Source organism: Ictidomys tridecemlineatus, chromosome 7, assembly GCF_052094955.1.
Source record: "Ictidomys tridecemlineatus isolate mIctTri1 chromosome 7, mIctTri1.hap1, whole genome shotgun sequence".
Taxonomy (NCBI): Eukaryota; Metazoa; Chordata; class Mammalia; order Rodentia; family Sciuridae; genus Ictidomys; species Ictidomys tridecemlineatus.
In genome coordinates this window covers 1,646,794-1,671,130 of record NC_135483.1, presented here as the reverse complement: position 1 = coordinate 1,671,130, position 24,337 = coordinate 1,646,794, and the positions used below count along the sequence as shown (strand labels likewise).

Below are 24,337 nucleotides of genomic sequence, written 5' to 3'. Positions count from 1 at the left end.
AGTTGTTAAAGTGCCTTCCCGTTGCTGAGGCTGGCTTTTAACTTGCAATCCTCCTGCCTCAGCCTTCCGAATTACTGGGATTACAGGTGAGTGCCACTGCACCCAGCTTCAGTGTTTATTTTTGAGGTCACATAAGTGTTCCAAACTGGACTGTGGTGATGACTGGTGAATCTGTGAATGTACAAAACATTCCTCAATTCTACACAGAATTGGTGGGTTGCATGGTGTGTGATAACATCTCACTAAAGTTACAGAGCATAAGAAGTGCCTAGAGGAACAAAAGCAGCTCACCTGATGAAACCACAGAGGAATTCCTGAATTTGCAGGGAGGCAGAAAAGAGCAGCAGCCTCACTGCAGAACCTGAGGACTTGCAGGGAAACCAGCATTCAGGCACGTTTCCAACCAACAGCATTTTCCTTTATTTTGCTCTTACAACAAGGCATGAAGGGGCCAACGGGAGGCCTGACACAGCGTCTCCAAGAGAGAACAGCAGCATTCTGAGCAACAGGGGAAGATGAATGGACCTCCAAGAGGCCATCTCAAGTCACTGTATTACTGACAATGATGGAAGCAAAGCTCAGGAAAAATTTTGGTTTCCCCAAATATGCAGACTCTGCTACAAAGTCCTCCTCAATTAGCTGTGGAGGTAAAAAATCTCTTTCTACGTTGGTAGGTCCTCCAGAGTTGCAAGTCATACCACCACAACAATTAACAAAATAGAATTGATTAGGGAACACTCTTCTTGGAGTTTCCGGAGGCTGTTCAGCAGCATATACAAATGTGCAATTCCAAGTACAGTTCTTGTAAACAAGTAATAAACGAGGGCTCACACCTGAAAAAAAAAATGGTGATGGAAATCATTGGTTTTTCATGTTCTGACTGTAAACACAGAATATTCAACATGACTATTTCCATACATTCCCAAATGTTCCAACATTCCATTGCCTAGAATTTGTGACAAAGAGAATGTTCTAGTCCACAAGAGGGTTGAAAACAACTTCCTCTAAAGATATTTTTCTGTCCATGCTTCATCTTTGTGTCTACCCTAGCCCTCCATATGGCATCTTGGCACTTTGTCATGTAGATATACAAATGAAACATTCTGATCATTTTTTGTCTTAAATGTTCTAGAGCTCTTAGAAATTAAGTGGAGCCAGAAGTCATTTTCTAGTTATGTCCTGGTGACCTTGAGGGAGATGTAGAAAGGCACAGGCAGCCAGGGCAAGATGGTGAGTGAGAAAGTCATGGGCAGGGCCAGACTAAAGGAGCATGCAGAGGGTCTTCCCATGAGGTCAACTTCCCAAATGATGAAAGTGGGGGACCCAGACAGACACTTCTATCCTTGTGCGCTTAAGCAGCAGATCCAACAGAAAAACTAAAACAGACTTATGGACATGGGGGAACCAATAAATAATAATGAGGAGAGTTTGGATAGGGGATAAGAAGAGGGAGAAGCTGGGAGCAGTGATGCACACCTGTAATGCCAGTGGCTCAGGAAGCTGAGGCAGGAGGATTGTGAATTCAAAGCCAGCCTCAGCAAAAGCAAGGTGTTTAGCAACCCAATGAGACCATGTCTCTAAATCAAATATAAAATAGGGCTGGGGATGTGGCTCAGTGGTCAAATGCCCCTGAGTTCAATCCCTAGTAACCCTCCTCCACAAAAAGAAGAGGATATTCCAGAGACCATAAAAAGAACAAGTCAAAACTCCCCAACTGTACCCCGGGCTCCGGAGCCCTCCTCTCTCTGTTACCATCACTTTTGCAATAAACCTACTGCTTGCTTGCTATCTCTGTGTCCTGTTCTTTAATTCTTTGGTGAATAAAGATAATGAACCCAACACCCCTAGATGGTAAACAACCTCTCAACAACCTCTCAACTATTAGCAGGACAGCCTATGTTTATCTGTCCTTTCTCCGATTTCCTGTAGTTGGTAGACCCTCTAGGACAAGCTCTTCCCCCATACCCCCAGTCTGTTTCAAGCTTCTGCAGTCACATGCAAATGGTGATAGGCTCTTAAAACCAAACTCCCTGCAGCATGGACATATTGCCACATTCCATTGGTGTTCCACAACTAATGTTGTCACCTTGGCCAGCCAGAGCTACCTAATCCAAGTTTCACCTGGGACCTCCTTCAAGAATCCCCAGGTGAAAAATCAGATAAGAACACTAAAACTAAAGAAAAATATCCCGATCAACCTAGATAGAAAAATCCTCTTTAAAATATTTCCAATCTGCATTAAAAATCACCATGATCTGAAATAAAAGATGTCAGGATAGAGGAGGCTATATTCCTTGTTGCTCCTGGGCTGAGATTCAAGCAGTGGGCGTGGGAAGCTGTCTCGCTGAATGACTGGCATTCTCCTTCCCGTGGGTGGAGAGGCTCTGTCCATCTACTTTTGTAGTGACCTGGACATGTCCCCATCTTAGAGGTAGAGGATGTGTCTTCATGTGTAGGAGTGCCGTCCTGCAGCCCCTTGGGTCAAATTACACTCACCTGTCCTTGTGACCCTGCCCCTCCTGACCTTTTTTGGATGGAACTTTCTAATGAGGGTCCCCCCAATAAAAACTCACTTCCAAACGTGCCCTCTCTCTCTTGCCAGCCTCTCATGACTTTCCTCGCTCTCCAATTTGGGGAGCTTGAGGTAGAGAGTGGAGGAACCTTCCTGAAGCTTGATTTAAAGGTAAAGTGTGTGTGTTTTATTTGGTGTCCCAGGAAATTCACATGAGCGACCTTAAGTTCAGCTGCCCATGCAGGTCGGGGGCAGAAGATGGCAACAGAATGAGGGACCGCTCGGTGGTGAATTTCCAGGACGACTGAGAGAGAGAGTGCTATAGAAATTTAATTTACCTTGAATTTTTGAAGGATCACAGAGGAAGCAGACAGTTTTAGAGCCAAGGACATTAAAGAATTATCATGGGCAGTTCCATGACTTCAGATAAAGAAATGTATTTAACAATTCTGGTGACAATAACCAATGGGAGAGGAAAGCAAATCAAAAGGACCCAGCTAGTCCAGTTCCTGAAAACGGTCAACAAGTCGTACCGGATTTATGTACTTGGGAGAAACTAGGTAGAAAACTATATAAAGGGTATCTCTCTGCCAACTGTCTAAAAGTACAATAGAGAGTGTTCAAAAGGTGGACTGCATTAGAAATGTGTCTCTTTGATGACCTATTCAGAACCAGTGGTCCCCAAGACTTGTTGAAATGGCTTCAGAGAGAAGTTACGAGTCTGTAGCAGGAGAAACAGCCGAAGGCTGCTTCGAGGTGGTTCTGTCTTTTCCTACTGGGATTGAGGACAGAGTCAAATTTTGCTTAGCCTCCAACTCTCCAGTCGCAGACAGCTGCATCAGGGCAAGATCTAAAATCAAAAGCTCAGTCTCCGCTGAGCCAGACAAGAGTCAGCAGCTTTAGAGGAGTGCCAAGGGGCGTGTTCCAGAGAAGAGACTAGCCCAGATCGAATTTTTTAAACTGATTTTATTTTTTTAAATACACGACAGCAGAATGCATTGCAATTCTTTTTTTTTTTTTTAAAGAGAGAGTGAGAGAGGGGGACAGAGAGAGAATTTTTTAACATTTATTTATTTTTTCTTAGTTCTCGGCGGACACAACATCTTTGTTGGTATGTGGTGCTGCTGAGGATCGAACCCGGGCCGCACGCATGCTAGGCGAGCGCGCTACCGCTTGAGCCACATCCCCAGCCCCCAACATTGCAATTCTTATTACACATACAGAGCACAATTTCCCCCCATCGGATTTCTGGGAGGCAAATTCAAAATGGAGAGAACCAAGACAGACAGGAATATACAGATGAAAAAGACTCACAGTCTGAGGGGACTCAGTCTACAGGTAAGGAAGACCTGGGGAGGGCTTTGCTAAATTACATTTAGCTGGGCCAGCATCCGCCATCCAAATTCAGATGCTCTCCTCCAGGAGAACGAGGTTCTATCATTACTCTGACCTGGTGGTTGCCATGCTTACGTCACTACAACGTGGCCTTAGAAGAGCACAGGAAGTGGGGAAAGACATTACAGGTTTTCAGCTTTTTCTAGTCTTTGAACAGATTAACGAACAAAACCGCATGTCCACGTGCAGGCTGTAGATCCCTTTAAGACTCTAAAAAAACTCAAAAATGCTTGTGGTACCTGTGGCCCTAACTCGCCATTTTTACAAAGCCTACTCAATTCGTTATGCCAGGAGCCTTTACTCCCAAATGATTGAATTTCAATGGCAAATGCTTGCCTTTCTGGGGGTGATTATCTCTTCTGGTGGTCCCACTGGACTGATATTGTACCAAACAGGCTCAAAGAAACAAGAGAGAAAATCTTGAAGCTCCCTTAGAAATGATAACGGACCTAGAGAAACAGTTAAATTATGATTTAGCCATTTGAGCAACCTTAAGTTCAGGTCGCGGACCTAGGGAGACAGTTAAATTATGATTTAGCCATTTGTGATCAGATCACTGCATGTGCCAAAAAGGCTTGGCTTTAAATTTCTTCCCGAGATCAAATGAGTTTAGCTTTCAATCAAATAAAACAGGGCCTGGAAGAACAATTCTCCAGTTTTGTAGCATGCCTATACCAGGCAGCTAACAGGTCAATCAGAGATTCAAACGCTTCTAATTCATAGTTAAACAGCTAGCATGGGCTGGGGATGTGGCTCAAGCAGTAGCATGCTCGCCTGGCATGGGTGCGGCCCGGGTTCAATCCTCAGCACCACATACCAACAAAGATGTTGTGTCCGCCGAGAACTAAAAAATAAATATTAAAAATATCTCTCTCTCTCTCTCTCTCTCTCTCTCTCTCTCTCTCTCTCTCTCTCTCTCCTCTCTCACTCTCTCTAAAAAAAGAGAAACAAACAAAAAATAAACAGCTAGCATTTGAAAACGCCAATAAAGTTTGTCAAGACATCCTCCCACCTCATTGAAAAAAAAGGCACAGTTTCAGAATTCATTCGCCTTTGTGCAGATGTTGGTCCCACACAATCACAAGGTTTTACACTCACCTTGACTTTAAAGCAGGTACTTCAGCTCTAATCCCAGAGACGTCATTCCCGTGGGCAGTGTTTTAATTGTGGTAAGACTGGGCATTTGGCGCACAACAGGGCAGAAACCTTTCCTGGTTCACGCCAGTGGCATTACAGAACAAAAACCTTCATGGCAAGGGGAATGGGAACAGATATGGCAGTGACCTGCCTCCATTTCTGACTTCACTTCCGCCTTCTTCAGGGCCAAAAAATGGAATATAGGCCTACCCCAGGACCACCAAATAATCGGTGCAGAGGAAAAGCTAGAGTCATAGGCTTTGACATCATCACAATCCACCATGGCGGATGGTCATTATTACCAGTCAGCTCCACCCAGACAGTACGGCCAGCCATGGTAACAGATTTAACACCTCAAATGAGACTACAGCGAGTTCCTACTGGAATCTGTGGGCCATTACCCCCAGGTAATATAGGCCTAATTTTGGCACAAATTAGTTTTAAAGAGGGAATCCAAGTAATACCAGGAGTTGTTGATCCAGATTTTAGAGATGAGCTATCAGTCACTGTAAAATCAGAATATGCTATTCGGCTCTCTACTAAAGACATTTAGTACTTTTACCTTGTTGTTCCGCGGACAGCCCACTTAAAACCTCAACTTCCAGGTCCCCCGGACTGAGTATATTGGGCTCAATTAATCTGGCAGGAGCGTCCCCTACTGGAACTTAAAATCAATCTTAAAAAATTTTGAGGAATCACAGATACTGGGGCAGATAAATCTGTTTTGTCTCGCCAATTTTGGCCCCAAAACTGGCCTTTACATACTGCGCCAGCCAATTTAGAAGGCATAGGGCAGATCTCTCAACCTGCCCAGAGTGCCCAGTATCTATTTTCACTGGGAAGACAGAGATGGTAACACTGGAATCTTTAAGCCTCATGTTTTGGACACATTACCAGTCAACCTATGAGGTACAGGTATTCTAAACAGCTTGGGATTATTATTACTAACTTCAAATTCTATCAGGTCATTTGAGGAACTTACTCAAGGATCTACTCCTAGGGAAACTGAGAGAAACTTACAGGACAAATACTTACTTATGATCCAATCTCCTCGACAGAGATTAATTAATGCACTCAGCCAAAATTTTTGGTAGGGGCCCTGACCTTTTTTCCGATCCCCCCCCTCCACACACACACACAAAAAAAAAAACCAGCAGAGAAAATTAATGAGTTAGTCAATGGCCCTTACCATGGGAAAACTTAAAATAGCTCATATGTTAGTTGAAGAACAGCTTCAAGCTGGTCATTTAGAGCCTATGCTCAGCCTATGGAACACACCCATCTGTGTAATTAAGAAAAAATCTAGTAATTGGAGATTATTACAAGATCTCAGAGCTATTAACCGTGTTATAGAGTCCATGGGAGCAACACAATCTGGGCTTCCTTCTCCTACAGCTATTCCTTTAGATTATAATTTGATAGTAGTAGATCTAAAAGACTGTTTTTTCTCTATACCTTTGCAGCCAGATGACTGTAAAAAGTTTGCCTTTAATGTCCCAGCAATTAATTCTAAAGAACTAGTTAAAAGATATTGCTGGAAAGTGCTGCCTCAGGGAATGTGTAATAGTCCTATCCTATGACAGAATTTTGTGGCACAGGCTATCATGCCTGTGAGGGAAAAATTCCCTGATGCATATATTATTAATTTTTAGGGATGACATACTTTTAGCTCATGCTAATTCAGAGGTACTTTAATTTTTTTTTTTTGCCCTTTTAGAGACTTCACTCACAGCAATGGATTTGTGCATTGCACCTCAGAAGGTGCAAAGGACATCTCCTTTTCAATATCTAGGTTATATGATTGAAGGACAAATCCATCCTCAAAACTTACAAATAAGAGTCAAGGAGCTAAACATTCTTAATGATTTTCAAAAATTATTAGGAGATATTAATTGGCTGAAGCCATCTTTAAAGCTAACTTTCTTCCAGATATTACAGGGAGATCCTTCTCCAAGTTCTTCTCGTCAGCTCAAAGCAGAGGCAAGAACAGCTTTAAGGAAAGTTGAAATTGCTATTAAAAATGCTCAGCTTACTAATTCTCAAGAGCCTAAATATTTGTTGATATTTCCAACTGCTCACGCTCCTGCAGCGGCGATATGGCAGACACTGGGAGTTATTGAGTGAATTCATTTAACTCACTCTCCTCAAAAGTCATTAACTCCTTTTCATGATTTTGTTGCTCAATTAGTGATAAAGGGAAGAACAAGAGTTTTACAGCTATTTGGATCAGAACCTAATATTATAATCATTCCATTTTTTTTGCTCAAAAAATGACTGGCTCTTTCAAACTTCTAATTTATGGCAAGTAGCTTTTGCTGATTTTTCTGTTCAGGTAGAGAGTCATTATCCTCATGATAAAATTATTCAATTTATATTAATAACACCATTTATTTTCCCAAGGATTATATGTGCACAACCAATAAATGGTGCACTAATAGAATTCACTGATGGCTCAAGTTCAGGTAAAGCAGGTTTGTTTCTTTTTTTTCCAAAAAAAAATTTTTTTGAGAGAGAGAGAGGAGAGAGGAGAGGAGAGGGGAGAGGAGAGGAGAGGAGAGGAGAGGAGAGGAGAGGAGAGGAGAGAGAGAGAGAGAGAGAGAGAGAGAGAGAGAGAGAGAGAGAATTTTTTAATATTTATTTTTCAGTTTTTAGTGGACACAACATCTTTTTTAATTTTATTTTTTAGTTGTAGTTGAACACAAGACTTTTTATTTTAGTTATTTTTTTATGTGGTGCTGAGAATCGAACCCAGGGCCTTGCATGTGCTAGGCAAGCACTGTTCCTCTGAGCCACAACCCCAGCCCGACACAACATCTTTATTTTATTTTTATGTGGTGCTGAGGATCGAACCCAGCACCCTGCGCATGCCAGGCAAGCGTGTTACCATTTGAGCCACATCCCCAGCCCTAAAGCAGGTTTTTATAGGCATGTTCATATAGAGGTAATACAAACCTCATGTGCTTCTGCCCAACAAGCAGAACTATAAGCTCTCATTTGTGCTTTAAGTCATTTTGCAAATGAGCCCTTTGATATTTATTCTGACAGCTTATATGCAGTAGGGATTAAGAAAAATATTGAAACTTCAATTACTGGATATACATAATCACAAGAGTTATTCAATTTGTTCATACCCTACAAAGAACGGTACAAATGTGAAAGCACCCATGTTTTATAGGTCATATATGGGCCCACACTAATCTTCTAGGGCCCCTAACATGAAGTAATGATAAGATTGATAAATTGGTTGCTGTTTGTCAGCAAATATCTTTGTATGACGGTGCACAAGCTTCGCATTCTTTACATCATCAAAATGCTTCTAGCTTACATAAAAAACTTAATATTACCAGAGAACAAGCTTATCAAATTGTATGTCACTACTCCCAGTGAGTTATACACACTCCATCTTTACCATCTGGGGTAAATCCCCGTGGATCAAACCAAATCAATTATGGCATATGAATGTAACTCACAATCATTAATTTGGTAAACAATGTTATGTACATATAATTGTAGATACTTACTCTAGATTTAGCTTTGCTACAGCCAGTGCAAAAGAAAACATTCAACATGTTATTTCTCATTGTTTAGCTGCCTTTGCAGTATAAGGATGTCCTTTACAGACTAAAACTGGTAAGGCACCGGCTTATGTAAGCTATTCCTTTCAACAATTTTGCCAAGAGTTTATACTGACCATAAAACAGGTATTCCTTACAACCCTCAAAGTCAAGCCATTGTAGAACAAGCTCATTTATCTATTAAGCTACAATTTCAAAAACTAAAAGGGGGAGATAGGACTATGACTCCCCAAAATAATCTCAATCATGCTGTTTGTTTTAAATTTTCCATATTGTGACTCAGAAGGTCACACTGCAACTAAGCCACATGTCTTCTACAGCAACAGGCCCTTTAGGCTGAGTTTGGTGGAAGGACTTACAGACTGGTCAATGGAAAGGACCATATCCAGTGACTACGTGGGGTAGAGGTCATGCTTGTATTTTTCCAGAAGGTGCTTTTTATCCTATTTGGGTACCTAAACACGCCATCAGGCATCGAGGACATAGAACCAAGATTCAAACGACTGAAGATTGACCCAAAGAAGCCTTCCCTCAAAAAGAAGAAACCTTGAAAGAAGAGAAGAGTTATGACCCCAAGAAACTGAACGAGGAAGCTTATCTCATGGAAGGACCTAAAGAAATTGACAACTGCAGGCTACATGAATGATTCAACAGCAAGGAAAAGTTAATCTCCAATGATGATGCTTGCTGCTATAATAGCTCTGTTGAGCTGTCAGGTAAAAGAGAATCAGGGAGAAACTTATTGGACTATATTTTCCAGATCCACCTCTAGTACACCCAGTAGTGTGGTCTGGAGAATCCATCCCAGTATTTACTAATGACTCATACATGATGGGAGGATTTACAGACACTCATATTACTCCCAATCATGTGACTGGATCTAATTATTCTGGCTATAGTGCCTAATTACCTTTGTGTTGGTCCCACGATAAATATGCTGACTGTCTAAAAGTGTCATTTGAGGAAAAGACAGCAGTTCGGAGACCTAGACCAATTAATGGTACTGTTAATGGAGACTCAAAACCTTTTTTTTTTTGGTTGTTCACAACATTACAAAGCTCTTGACATATCATATTTCATACATTAGATTGAAGTGGGTTATGAACTCCCAATTTTACCCCAAATGCAGATTGCAGAATCACGTCGGTTACACATCCACAATTTTACATAATGCCCAATTAGTAATTTGTTGTATTCTGCTACCTTTCCTATCCCCTACTATCCCCCCCTCCCCTCCCCTCCCATCTTCTCTCTCTACCCCATCTACTGTAATTTATTACTCTCCTTGTTTATTCTCCCATTCCCCTCACAACCTCTTATATGTAATTTTGTATAGCAATGAGGGTCTCCCTTCATTTCCATGCAATTTCCCTTTTCTCTCCCTTTCCCTCCCATCTCATGATTCTGTTAAATGTTAGTCTTTTCTTCCTGCTCTTCCTCCTTGCTCTGTTCATAGTTGCTCTCATTATATCAAAGAAGACATTTGGTATTTGTTTTTTAGGGATTGACTAGCTTCACTAAGCATAATCTGCTCTAGTGCCATCCATTTCCCTGCAAATTCTATGATCTTGTCATTTTTTATTGCTGCATAGTACTCCATTGTGTATAGATGCCACATTTTTTTTATCCATTCATCTATTGAAGGGCATCTGGGTTGGTTCCACAGTCTAGCTATTGTGAATTGTGCTGCTATGAACATCGATATGGCAGCATCCCTGTAGCATGCTCTTTTAAGGGGTCTTCAGGGAATAGTCCGAGAAGGGCAATAGCAGGGTCAAATGGTGGTTCCATTCCCAGCTTTCCCAGGAATCTCCAAACTGCTTTCCAAATTGGCCGCACTAATTTGCAGTCCCACCAGCAATGTACAAGAGTACCCTTTTCTCCACATCCTCGCCAGCAATATCAGATTAGTTATTAAAATGGGACTTTCTCATAACAAACCAGTCATCTCAGCAGAACGTCCACGAATATCTCTTGTCCTAACCATTCTGCAATAGAAATTGGCACCTTTCCTAAGTGTCCTAAGTGATGGATTGTATAAATACTTTTCCAGTACAACATAAGTCTAGAAATAGTGGGTATATTTTGGACTAGTCTATTAAAATTGACAAAAGGCAGTTGCACAAGAGTAATGTCATGAATCCTGGAGGATTTGTTAGCAACATCTTGACCTTCTGCGAAGGTGGCATTCAGAAAGATGTTTGGCACTTAACTGCTGCCTCAGAATGCTTACATTTTACTGACAAACCTTTACCAGACTCTGTAGGCAAGAACTGTAAGGAAGGTTCTTGCTATGGCTTATGAGCCTGAGTTCAATCTCCTTATGTTTTAATTACTGGAAATGTAAAAGTTAAATGGAAAGATGATAGCTATCTTGTAACATGTAGTAAATGTAATTTAACTAACTGCAGCACCAGATATAATAAAGTAAAAGTAACACTGATACTCCATCAGCCCTCTTTTATCTTATTACCAACTAATATTTCAGAACCATGGTACACTGATACTGGTTTTCAAGTCTTAAAACAAATACATGCCCAGCTAGCAAGACCTAAACGTGCTCTTGGACTCAATAGTGGGAATTGTTGCCTTGGTTTCTTTTATTGCTTCAACAGTCACAGCTTCAGTGGCCATATCTCAAAATATTCAACATGCAAATTTTCTTAATAATTTGGCTCAGAATACTTCCAATGCTCTTCATAATCAAATAAATATTGATGAAAGGATTGAGACTAAGCTAAATGCCTTAGAGGCTACTGTCATAAATATTGGTAATGACCTTTCTGCTTTGAAATTCAAGGAAAGACTTAAAAGTCACATTAGCTATAAGTATGTGTGTATTACTGCTGCCAAATACAATGCTTCCCAAAGGGATTGGGAGAAGATTAAAAACCATTTGTTGGGTATTTTGCAAAATAATAACAACAGCTTGGATCTTTTGGAGCTCCATCATCATATTCAAGTTATACAAAAAAGTAAGATTGATTTTTCGGATCCTACTTCTTTAGCTGATCAAATACGGAGAGAACTGAATGGCTTTAACCCAGGAAACATTCTTAAGCATTCTGCATGGTATATTCTTGTATTATTCTCTCTTGTATTGTAATTATAGGATGGTGAGCCTTCAAAACAAGGATTCAGGGACTCAAAAAAGTGACCAATCACCTACTTTTTCAAAGAAAAAAGGGGGAATATGTGAGAAGATGTCTCACTGAATGATTCACATTCTCCTTCCCGTGGGTGGAGAGGCTCTGTCCATCTACTTTCTTAGTGACCTGGACACTGCCCCCATCTTGGAGGTAGAGGATGTGTCTTCAGGTGTAGGTGTGCCATCCTGCAGCCCCTTGGGTCAAATTACACTCATCTGTCCTTGTGACCCTGCCCCTGCTGACATTTTTTAGATGGAACTTTCTAAGAATGAGGGTCCCCCCAATAAAAGCTCACTTCCGAAAGTGCCCTCTCTCTCTTGCCAGCCTCTGTGACTTTCCTCACTCTCCCATTTGGGGAGCTTGAGGTCGAGAGCAGAGGAGCCATCCTGAAGCTTGATTTAAAGGTAAAGTGTGTGTCTGTGTTTTATTTGGTTTCCCAGGAAATTCACATGAGCAACTTTAAGTTCAGCTGCCCATGCAGGTCGGGGGCGGCAAGCAGGAATACTGCTTCTCTATGAGTCAGGTGAAAGAGGGATTTCACTAAAACTCAATAATGTATAGTCAGAGTGTCTTGAAGACTCACCAATCTGGATACATTAAACAAAGAAGAGAGAATACACTGGAGCCAACCTGGTTGCGACAGCAGCACTGGATCAGCACAGAGGGAGTGAGAATGCCAGAAACACAATGGACAGATTTAGTACGGAAAATCCTGAGATCAGAAAAGTAGTCTGTCCTTGGCTGATCCAGAGGCTGCATCATCCACTGGTGCATGAAAAGCACCCTGTGTTTCCAACAGGCCCTGAAGAGCTGAGGCAGGCATCATCTTGCAGCTGCTGCCACAGGACTAATTGAGGCAAGACAGCTAACTACAGGGTCCTAACAAGTACCTGTTGCATGACCTAGGCTGCACTTAGCAGAACAAGAGCGCAACAGGCACAAAGAATATTTTATCCAGAGAGATTCAAGTCAGAAAGGCAAAGGGGATCCTGGCCTGCTTCCCATTTTGAGTCTGGTGGCTCTAGAATCAGCTGAAGCAGATGGGAAATTCAAATGGATGGATGTGAACATGCTCTGGAACTATGCCTGGGAAGCCTGGAATGGCTGTTCTTAGGCAGCAGAGAGGGTAAAAGATTTGCTCCTCTACTCCACAAGCAGAATCTTGGGGAGACTCCTGGGATCCAGATTCCCAGCAGACATCAGCAACTGCAGCCCTTAGAAGTGTGATGATCTAATCTCTCAAGATCAATCACCACCCAACAAACTGTCCCCCAGGCCTGATTAGACCTGAGCCCCACCTAAGGGAATCAACTCACAGAACTCTGCAGCAGCTCTGCCTTGGGAGTGCATCGCCTGGTCTGTGCAGACAAAACTCCAGCTGACAGTACTTCCCACCCCATCCTACCTCATACTGGTGAGAAGGGAAGCTGAGAATTTTTAACTTCAACTGGCCACTTGGCTAGCAACACAAAAAGAGGAAGGGTTTAACAACCCTTGGCCCTTAATTCTCGTGCTTAGTAGACATCTCAAGAAGGAGGAAAGAAAGACAGTTGGACACAGTGAACATATATGCTCATTGACTATGCTGAAAAAATTCCTTAATTTTTTCATTATGAATCTTTTTCCCTTTTGTGTATGTGTGTGTGTTTTGTGCTGATTAGATTCATGGACATGTACACTATACATATTTGGTTTTTTTCTCTCATTTGTAGCATTTTTTAAATGTAGTTATTTTTTCTTGCTTTGTCTTTTGCGGATTGGGGGTTTTGATTAGTATATTTTGGTACTGTTTTGTGTTGATTTTAATTTGTCTGTTTCTCTCATTTCTCTTTTCTTCTGCTAACAGCCAAATTCTATTGTCCTCTCTTTCACTCTTCGTTTCAGTTTTTACTTCTATTTTTTCCTCCTCCTCCTTTAAGAACCATCATACCTACACCTCTTTTGCATTTTCTCTGTTCACTTTTTGAAACTGTAAACTCTTTTCTAACTTCCCATCATATTTTCTTTTCTCTTAATTAACTGTATTCTTATCATCTTTTAGAACTAATTGGTTTATATACCATCTGCCCCAACCATTAATACCGTTGCAATTATTACTGCTGTGGATGCCATACTTGACACCTACTGTTTGATTTAATGCCAGATATAATACATGGTTACTTGTTGTTTTTATTAATGGCAACTGCTGACCCTACCATTTCTGAGTTTTGTGTGTGTGTGTGTGTGTGTATGTGTGTGTGTATGTGTGTCTGTGTCAATTAACATTGTAGATGTCATAGCAGAAACCAAGTATTTAATTTAATTCTGTATATTATTTGCATTGGTTGTTGCTATTATTTGTTTTCCCCTAATCTGTGAGGTACTGGAAACCTGCAGGGACACTACAAATTCACAGGGTAGAAACTCTGCTGCTGGCAGAATAAAATAGACAATATGATTGATGTATGTATTATATATCAAAATGCATTCTACTGTCATGTATGACAAAAAAATAAATAAATCAATAAAAATTTTAAAAAAACCTCTGCTCTGCACTAAACTCAACCCAAAGACAGTGCCTTGTTCCACACACAAATTAATGACATTCAATCTTCAGCAATACTTTAATACAAAGAACAGAAAAGACAAAAACGCAACTTACAAATGAGCCCCAAGTGGAAACAGCTTAGGGTGGGCTCTCAGGTCCCACCTATGGATATCCATTGCTATGACAGAAAAAGAGTGAAATAACACAAAGGCTGTGGACACTATACCTATGAGGAGATCTCAATCCAGATCACCCTAGGACACTTTAGCAACTGAAAACTGTGCCCTAAAAAATAAAGTAGAAGAAACCACTTCAATTGACGTGCAAGACCAATACCTCTGAAAACATGAAAAAACAGGCAAAAATATCTCCCCCCAAAATCCACAATCCCTCAACAAAGGAATCCACTGAGAGTGAGGTAGACAAAAACATCTAAGGAAGAAATTAAGAGAGTGATTACAGGAGATGAAAGACTGTTTTAATAAATAGAAAAAGTGAAAGAAACCAAGCAGAACTCCTAGAAATTAAAGACAAGATCAATCAAATGACAAACTCACTTGAAAGTATCCATAACAGACTAGATGATATAAAAAAATAGAACCTCTGCCCTTGAAGACAGAACTTCAGGCACTGAAGACAGGCTAGATGATCCTGAATACACAGAAAGCAGCAAAGGAGAAAAAATTATAGAGCATGATCAGAATACAAGAGTCTGGGATAACTTTAAAAGAACAAATCTGAGAATCACTTGGATAGAAAAGAACATGGAGATACAAACTAAAGGCATAAAGAACATTTTCAAGGAGATAGTTACAGAAAACAGAAATGAGATAGACATCTACATACAAGGCTTACAGGACCCCAAAGCGACCTACCCAATGAGAAGCTTGCTGAGACATATCATAATAAAAATGCCTAACATAGAAAACAAGGAAAGAATATTAAAGGCCCCAAGGGAAAAACAATAGGTCACATTTAGAGGCAAACAACAAGACTCACTTCTGATTTCTCTACTTAGATCCTAATATTAAGGAGAGCCTGGAATGAGATATTCCAAATCCTACATGAAAACAACTGTCATCCAAGGTTAGGCCATCAAAACAAAAAGTCAGCAAAGATATCTTCAACCTAAATAGTACTATAAATCAAATGGACCTAATGGACATCTACAGAATATTCCACCCTGAAACAGCTGAATTTACCTTCTCAGCTCTGCATGGAACTTTTTCCAAAACAGATCATATTCTAAGCCACAAATCAAATCTTAGCAAGTATAAAAAAAAATTATATACCTATGTATCCTATCAGATCATAATGGAATGAAACTGAAAATCAACAGCAAGAAAAATAGAAACCACGTTGTTAAACTCATGGAAATTGAACAATACGCTCTTAAATGAAGAGTGTACCAAAGAAGAAATGATAATAGAAATCAAGAAATTCTTAGAAATAAATGAGAACAAAGGCACAACATATCAAAATTTCTGTGACAATATGAAAGCAGTTCTAAGAGGCAAATTTATAGCAATGAATGTCTACATTAAAAAAATCAAAGAGACCCCAAATAAATAAGCTTATGCCCCAGCTTAGAAAAAGAAGAGCAAACTTACCCCTAAACCAGTAGAAGACAGGTAAAAATTAAGATCATCAGAAAAAATATCAATGAAATTGAGAATAACCAAAAAAATACACAGGATCAATGTAATGAAGAGTTAGTTCTTTGAAATGATAAAACTGGCAAACCCTTAACCAAATTAACCAGAAGAAAAGTTAAGAAGCAAATCAAGATGAGAAATAAAAAAGGAGGTATTTGAGAACCCTTTGAAATCCAGAGGGTTATCCGATTCTATTTTGAAAATTTACACTTCAATAAACTGGAAAATCTGGAAGACATGGACATATTTTTAGACACATATGACCTTCCAGGAAGATACATAAATGCTAGATAAAACAATATCAAGTAATGAGATTGAAATAGCAATTAGAAGCCTTCCAAAAGGATCTGATAGCCTGGATCTGATAGTTTCTCAGCTGAGTTTTACCAGATCTTTATAGAAGAACTAACATGTCTTTCTCAAATTATTTCAGGAAAACGAAAGAGAGGGAACATTCCCAAATACGTTTTATCAAGGTAGGATAACCCTGTTACCAAAACCAGACAAAGACACATCAAGAAAAAAAAAACTATAGACCAATATCTCTGATGAACATAGATGCAAAAACCCTAAATAAAATATTAGCATGAAGAAACTAATACACCATGATGACGTGGATTTCATTCCAGGAATGCAAAGTTGATTCAACATAGGCAAAACAGTAATGTGATTCATCAAACAGAATTAAGAACAAAAATTGCATGATCATCTCTATAGATGCAGAAAAGGCCTGTGATATGAATGGATCCAATACTCATTCGTGTTAAAAATGCTGGAGAAGCTAGAGATCAGAGGAACTTACCTCAACATTGTAAAGGCCATTTATGACAAACCCAAAGCCAATATCATACTAAATGGAGAAAAACTAAAAGCATTTCTACTAGATTCAGGAATAAGGCAGGGCTGTACACTCTTACCACTCCTATTCAATACAGTCCTTAAATATTAGCCAGAGCAATCAGGCAAGAAAATAAAAATTAATGAGATTCAAATAGGAAAAGAAGAAGTCAAACTCTCTTGTTTGCTGATGATACGATCCTATATGTAGAAGATCCAAAAAAAAAAAATCCAAGAGAAAACTTCTAGAGCTTACAAATGAATTTAGCAAAGTAACAAGAGAGAAGATCAACACCCATAAATCAATAGCTTTCCTATACTCCAACAATGATTCAATCAAGGAAGAAATCAGGAAAACTATCCAATTCACAGTTATCTAAAAAAAAAAAACTCAAGAATTAGTCTAACCGAGGAGGTAAAAGAGCTCTGTAATCAACATTACAGAACACCAAAGAAAAAAATTGAAAATGACCTTAGAAAATGGAAAGACATCCCATGTTCTTGGATAGGCAGAATTAGTATTATCAAAATGACCATACTATCAAAAGCAATACACAGATTCAATGCAATTTCTGACAAAATACATTCTTTTTTCAGAATTAGAAAAAAACAATTCTTAAATTTGTTTGGAAGAATAAGAGACCCAGAATGGCCAAAGCAATACTAAGCAAGAAAAGTGAAGCAGGAGGCATCACAATACTTGATCTGAAATTGTACTACAGAACTGTACTATAGCCATCTGATAGTTGACAAAGGTACCAAAAACATATCTAGGAGAAAAGATAGCCTTTTAACAAAAGGTGCTGGGATAACTGGATAGCTAAACACAGGAAAATGAAGTTAAACCTCTTTCACCCTGCACAAAACTCAAATTGAAATGGGTCAAAGACTTGGGAATTATACCAGAAATCTTACAACTGCTAGAAGAAAACACAGGGTCAACATGCCATCATATCAGTGGTGGCACAGACTTCTTAAGACCCCCAAAAGCACAAGAAGTAAAATCAACAATCAATAAGTGGAATAGCCTTAAACTAAAAACCTTCTGCACAGCTAAGGAAACAAGAGCATGAAGAGAGAGCCTATAGAATGGGAGAAAATCTTGGCCAGCTACTCCTCTGATAGGGGATTAATATACAGAATATACAAAGAACTAAACAACCTTAGCACTAAAAAAGCAAATAACTCAATCAATAAATGGGCAGAAGAACTAAACAGAAATCAATAAACACATGAAAATATGTCAACATGACTAGCAATCAGGGAAATGCAAATCAAAACTACATTAAGATTCCATCTCACTCCAGTCAGAATGGCAAGGATCAAAAATACAAACAATAATAAATACTGGCTACGTGGTGAGAGAAAGGAACACTTGTCCATTGTTGGTGGGACTACAGACTAATGCAAACACTCTGCAAAGCAGTTTGGAGATCCCTCCAAAACCTAGGGATGAAACCACCATAGGACCCAGCTATTCCCCTCCTGGGTATTCTCCCAGAAAGATCTAAAATTAACATACTACAGTGACACAGCCACATGTTTATAGCAGCACAATTCAGGGTGCAGAAAGAAAACCATACAGATTCTACTCCCCAAACCACTCAAGCCAGATGATGGACCACAGGTGGGAAAAGAGCACAGGGACACTTACGTGCAGCTACGGTCATACAGCGTCTATGGTCGTATAAGCATGTCCTGAGCTTCGAGCACTCAAATGTGTTTTCAGCCACACATTCATGGCACTGCACGTTGAAGGTCCCTGAGGGAGGGAAAGCAGGCACTGGCCTTCTGCCCCAACGTATCCTTCCACCCATTACCATCTCGTCTTCCCCCATGCAGTAGCTGGCCCTGCCCTCTCTCCCAAAGACTTGCCTGAGCCTGCACAGCTTGGTCTCAATGCAGTCCCAGCCTGGCCAAGACCTGCTCCCAGGAGGGAAGCCAGGCCAACCTAGGAGCCTTCCCTCTTCTCAGGAAGACATGCGGGGACCATGAGCTCTGCAGAGGGGCCCACCTCTCCAAGGAAGTCTGGACGCTCCCCTAAGAAGCCAGCAGGTTCCTGGATTTCCTTGGACACTGCTGTCCTCTCTTGCTGTCCCTAATGGGCAGGGTCACCTCCAAGCTCCCCCTCAGGTCTCCGGGTCAGCTGCTCTTTGAGGGAAGCCATCCTTCCTCCTTTCTCTCCCCTGCACACCAACACAGCCCAATTGGCCCTCAATTCTCCCCAACAACACTGACAATGCACACCACAGCTAGCTCAGATGGCCAAATTCCTGCCACGTCCTCCTGGGACCCCGGGCCACTCTAGGAGAATCCATATGCCCTCCATGTCTCAGAAGAGATGATACTTACAAGTAGCTGGAACAGCTTTGGTCACGTTGGTAAAATTGGATTCCACAAGTGGGAGCCCCACAAAGAGGAGCAGGAACAAGGGGAGCATCATATAGGGCAGAAGCTTGGACCTGAAAGTGAAGAGACCCACAGCCAGTCAGCGAGAAGCCGGCTCCCAGCTCCACTTCACGCCCCCAGCATCAACCACCACAGGAGTCTCCCCCCTCCCGCCTTCCTCACAGGCCCTCCTCCCCCCAGAACTGGAACCTATCAGAAGAATCAAACGGATATTCCTAAACCAAGAGAAGCAAAATATTTGAAATTTAAAATTCACCTGGACGCCACTAACAGCCCACTGGACTCGGAAAGAGGAAACAACAAACGTGATACAGGCCTATGGAAAGTGTCCACACGCTAGCCAGAAAGAGAAAAAGGCCAGAGTGCATAGCAGCTGAAAGAGGAGCTGCATCCACGCGAGTCAGCTGTGTAGCCCACACGCAACTGGATTTGCACAAGGAGAAGACACACATGGAGGGAGCAAGCGTTGGAAGGACCACTGGTACCGAAATGTCCCAATAGCAGTGAAAAGCATCACCCCACAAACTTAAAAAGGGCCAGTGGATCCACAGCAGAGGAAGTCCAAGGAAACCCAGTCTCAGACACATCACACACAAACCACCAAAAACTACCGGAAAAGGTGAGGGGCCGCGGGAGGGGGAAACAGCAATAATTCAAGTGGTGGCTGACCTTCCCACACAGACCGGCAAGTGCTGAGCAAGCACGCCAGAGTCTGCAAGGGCAAACAGACTTCAAAAGAGAAGGCCAGATGGAGACCGCGACCGAGCAGGAGTGAGGGGCAGGAGTGAGGGGCAGGAGTGAGGGGCAGGAGTGAGGGGCAGGAGTGAGGGGCAGGAGTGAGGGGCAGCGCTCCCGGGCGACCTGCTATGGGAAATCTTGAGATGTGACCCTTTACAAGGACCCCCAAAGTCAGCCAGAGCCCAAGCAGAGGAGGCTTCAGAATGGAGAGGAGTGGCTGGGGCCAGCTTCCAGGCCCAAAGGATTACAGAGGTCAAAAGGCAGGCTGGTGACAGCAGAAAGCGACGGTGGAACCCTGAGTCCACTTTCTGACTTCAGCTACAGGAAGCCAGAAGCTGCTCACCAAAGGAGAACTAGGACTTCCTCCTGCTTGGAATTGAAGGGGACACTTCAAATAATAGGTGGCCCAGATCATGCCCAGTGGAAGGCATGCCTGCTGTGCACTGGCTGGTGGTGAAAGCAGGAGGGACTCAGAGCTAGCCTCAGCAGCCTGGAGGGCCCAGAGGGAAGAGCAGGCTCAGAGGCGTGCTGGTGGGCCAGTTTCCACTTGAACAGGCATCAGTGGACCCCATAATGAGCCAGGAAGGGAAAGGGGAAAGATCAGGTGGCCACTGAGAAGTCCAGGCTTTTGGAGATCCAGGATGATTTGGGCCACAGGAGAGGAGGCCAAGGTCAGGAGCAGAAGCTCCCGTGGGTGGGGCTCCAGGAGGAGGGGGCCTCTGCCCACTGAGGGAAGGGACTAAAGGACAAAGGGGTGAGGAGAGGGAGAAGCCATGAGAAAGTGGGCTCAATCCTGAAGGAGGGTCTCGGGACTAGAGTGTCTCTGAGGTGACACATTGGAACACTGAGAGCATCTGCTCAAAGGGGTCTAGGGGACCGCAGGTCTAAGGACTAGAGTGGACCCCTGTGTGGGTCCAGGGCCCTGGGTGTGTCAGGGGTTTCTGAGAGGAGGCTCGCCAGGCCTGGAGGGTGGGAAGGAACCAGAAGAGCCTGGATGGGGTCCAGGGGAGGACAGGAGGGGGAGGTCCTACAGGAGAGAGGATGCGGCCTTGGGAGCGGGCAGTGTGGGCCAGCAGAATCCTGGGGACCAAGACAGGGGTTCTGGAAGGCCAGGGGCTGGGGAGCGGGTCTGATGAGGGGAGTGGGGGAGAAGGGTCCATGGGTCAAGGGGTGCCACGAGGGAGGAGGGTCCAGGTGAGGTGTCACGAGGGGGCACGTCTGGAGAGGAAGGGCTCTGGGAAGAGGGTGTGAGGCGCAGAGGGCCCAGGAAGGAGGAGTCCCGTGGGGGAGTCTGCTGGGAAGAGGGGAGCGGAGGGAGGTCAGGAGGGGAAGGGCCCAGGGAGCAGGGTGCCCAGAGGGGAGGGTCTGGCGGGGCAGGGTGGCGGACGAGGGTCGGGAGCATCGCGGTCCGGGGCTGCAGGCCCAGCTGGGTCAGGGCAGGCGGCCTGGGGCCAGGGGCGCGCGGCCGCTCAGCCCTCGTGAGGGCCGCGGGCCTGTCGCTCCGCGCCTGGCACCCTCCAGTCAGAAGGCGCGCTGCCCTTCTGGAACACTCCACAGGGCTCACTGTCCCTGCCCAAGCCGTCTCCCCCTGGAAGCGGCAGCAGACGCCGGGCCCACCTCTGGAACCTTCCAGGAAGAAGCCTCCACCCCGCCCAGGAACGTTCTGCGCAAGCCGCCCAACTTCTGGAACCTTCCTCCCCTAAGTGGGCCTCTGCTCGGCTCTTCCGGCTGGAAACCACACCGGGTCAGGAACCTTCCGCCCGGAAGTCGGGCCTCCCTCTGCGAACCTTCCCCCGGAAGTCGGCCACCTCTTCAGGAACCTCGCCTCAGAAGCCTAGGCTGCCTTGGGAACCTTGGCGCAGGCAGCTGTGCCCCTCGGGGAGCTTCCTACCGGAAGTCGCAGCCCCCTAACTCTCCGGGCGTGGCCTGGAACGTGTTGGTTCCGGGATCCTCCTCAGCCTTCCCGCGAGGTCACCTCTCAGGCTTCTGTCCTGGTGTTCCTGGCTGTTCACTGGGTGGAACGTTCTGGAAGGCCAGGCTGGGCTCTGCCTTCTTCGACATCCTCCTCACCTGCAGATGCTCTCTTGAGATTATAGGTCCCCAAAAAGGGGCTCAACTGCAGCCACCCTCCCCGGATGCGGGACCTTGACCTGGCACCTCTGGCTCAGCGTCCTGACCCAGGACCCGGCCTTCTCCACGTGGGGAAATTCAGTATTGAGCTGGTGGAACTCAGTATTTAGCTTCAGGTGGGACATGGTTGGAGGGAAAGTCCAAGTAGCTGGCAGGAGTACGGGCAGACGGGTTGGAGGGAGGGTCTGGCCGCCAGAGACCGACTGCAGGCTCAGGGACTCCACCCTGGGCCCCTGGCCTTGGGAGCGAGGCAGGTGGATGATAAAGGTAAGGTTCTTTAAACAACCCAACAGCAAACAGTGAAGTAGCCAACCAGTGAGTGCCTGTTAAGGACCTTCTTAATTGCTGTTCTGCTGGGTCAGCTCCTACCCTTGGGCAGTAATCTTGCACCTGTGCCTCAGGGATGAAGGCGGACCAGAGGGTCTGTTCCACATGCCTGCTTTGGTTTTGATTGCTTCTGCACATGGAAGTAAAAATTCTTGCCCTGATGACAGAGCTGATTGGTCTCTGAGTAATTATTTTGGCTTGTGGAGTGTGGAGGAGTTCAGGACCCCTGTTATTGCCTACATCCAGGACCCCTGACTTCTCAACCCAAAGACCCTTCTCCAGGGTCAAGGAATTCTTGGTGGAGACCTTGAGGCCTTCTCTCGCAGCCCCTGCTCCTCAGTCACTGAGTGCCTCCCCACCACAAGGAATAGCCCTGGTCAGGTGGGCAAAGCCTGAAGCAGCCCCAACCCCCACCCCTGTCTCTCTTCCTTAAGTAGCAGTGAGTTGTGAGTGGACACTGCTTCCCCAGATCCCACTCATGGGCATGTTAGAGACGAGACCTGCCTCAGTTTCCCTTGAGTTCCTGGGATTTTGTCTGAGCCTCATGCAGAGAGGTGGGAGAGCTGGCTTGTGGAGTTTTCTGTCAAAGGAGTGGCCTGCCCTCAACCTCCCCCTTTCTCTGCCTTGGCTGAGCTCCCTGACCTCACCCCACACACCTGTCCTTTCCTGGCCACTGGCTTATAATCAACCAATAAGGAGAAAAAGTTTATTTTGGCAAAAAAAAAACCAAAAACTAATAAAGTAATTGATCCACAAGTGGGGTTATTGTTGTGGTTAACCTGATCATGTGGTTCAGAAGCATTAGAAACTGATTTGTGGGAGAAGTTTGGAAAATTTGGAAATGCAGGATAGAGGAGACTTAGAATATTGTAATCAGAGCTTGGTGAGTGATTTTTGTGGGAACTCAGAAGACCAGAATGCCTGTGGACAGTAAAGACTGGGCTCAGGCAGCATCAGAGGGAAGGAAGAACTCTCATGGAAATTGGACTAGTGGATGTTTGTGTTACATTCTGGCAAATTAATTTTCTATGTTTTGCCCAGGTCCTGAGACTTTTTAGGAAATTGAATTTAAAGGTGATGCACTAAATAACCTGGTGAAGGAAATTTTAAGGCAGCACAACATTCAGGCAGTCTCATGGACATTGCAACTTTTAGCCAAGTTAACTGTGATAATCAGGAGCAGAAATCAGAGGGGAGAGATTTGAAACACTTGCAAGGGCCAGAAAAATGCATATAAAATGGAGCCAATGGAGGTTGTTGAAGAGATTGCAGCCATTAAAAGATGCTAAGCACTTTATAGAGAGAAAATAGGAAAGATGGTTTGAGGGCATGTTTGGAATTGGCAAGACCACACCCATCTCAGTCTCAAGGGTGTAAAAATAAATTTTTGAGGAAAGGCCATGGGGCACCATGCTTTCACAGGTTGTTTCACCATGCATAACCACCCCGCTCTCAGGGGCTGCTGCAGCTGTGGTCTCTGGAGTCTTGGATACTGCCCGTGATTGTGGCAGACCTTGGCATCAACCAGGTAGTGCTGGCTTTTCAGGAATGCAGAATGCTGGAGTTAGGGAGTCATGGAGGCTTCCATGTAGATTTCAAAGGTGGCTTTGAAGGCTAAGCAAAGTGTAGCAGGGACAGAATCCCTGTAGAAATTCCCTGAAAAGGCAGTGCATGAAGATGTGAGGAGGAAGCCAAAAGGAGGGAGACCTGCAAGACATGACAGTAACTGGAATGCCTGCAGAGGAAATCTGCCAAAATCAAGTAGAGACACGCCAAGAGAGAGGCCAGGTGGACTGCAACCAGCCAGGTCTTAGAGGCACAGCTACAAAGCCCTTTGGAGAGAACATGGTGCCATGTGCCCCAGAGGTTGCACATGGAACTGCAGGGTTTGTTTGCCCAGCTCAATTTTGGTCTTGTTTTGGTCCTCTTTCTTCTTTCTATGCTCT

General features: G+C 43.7%; 1 protein-coding gene across 2 annotated transcripts; it reads right to left on the bottom strand.

Moving 5' to 3' along the window:
• Window positions 1-396: 396 nt before the first annotated feature.
• Gml (glycosylphosphatidylinositol anchored molecule like) lies at window positions 397-21,755 on the bottom strand. 2 transcript variants are annotated; one of them, XM_005316351.3, is made up of 4 exons: window positions 21,552-21,755; window positions 19,140-19,249; window positions 18,442-18,549; window positions 397-833 (listed from the first exon to the last, which is right to left on the bottom strand). In XM_005316351.3, the coding sequence occupies exons 2-4, from the start codon at window positions 19,228-19,230 to the stop codon at window positions 541-543; spliced, it is 492 nt and encodes a 163-aa protein (XP_005316408.2). In that variant the 5' UTR covers window positions 19,231-19,249; window positions 21,552-21,755; the 3' UTR covers window positions 397-540. The 2 variants fall into 2 exon arrangements, with proteins under 2 accessions (XP_005316408.2, XP_077872715.1); XM_078016589.1 differs by lacking the exon at window positions 21,552-21,755 and adding an exon at window positions 19,453-20,948.
• Between the last annotated feature and the right edge of the window lie 2,582 nt (window positions 21,756-24,337).

Coding starts and splice junctions, on each gene's coding strand:
- Gml (XM_005316351.3), bottom strand. CDS start 19,230: ATGATGCTCCCCTTGTTCCTGCTCCTCTTTGTGGGGCTCCCACTTGTG. Junction 18,550..19,139: donor CAAAGCTGTTCCAGCTACTT/GTAAGTATCATC, acceptor TCCCTCCCTCAG/GGACCTTCAACGTGCAGTGC. Junction 834..18,441: donor CTGTATGACCGTAGCTGCAC/GTAAGTGTCCCT, acceptor TTTTTTTTTCAG/GTGTGAGCCCTCGTTTATTA.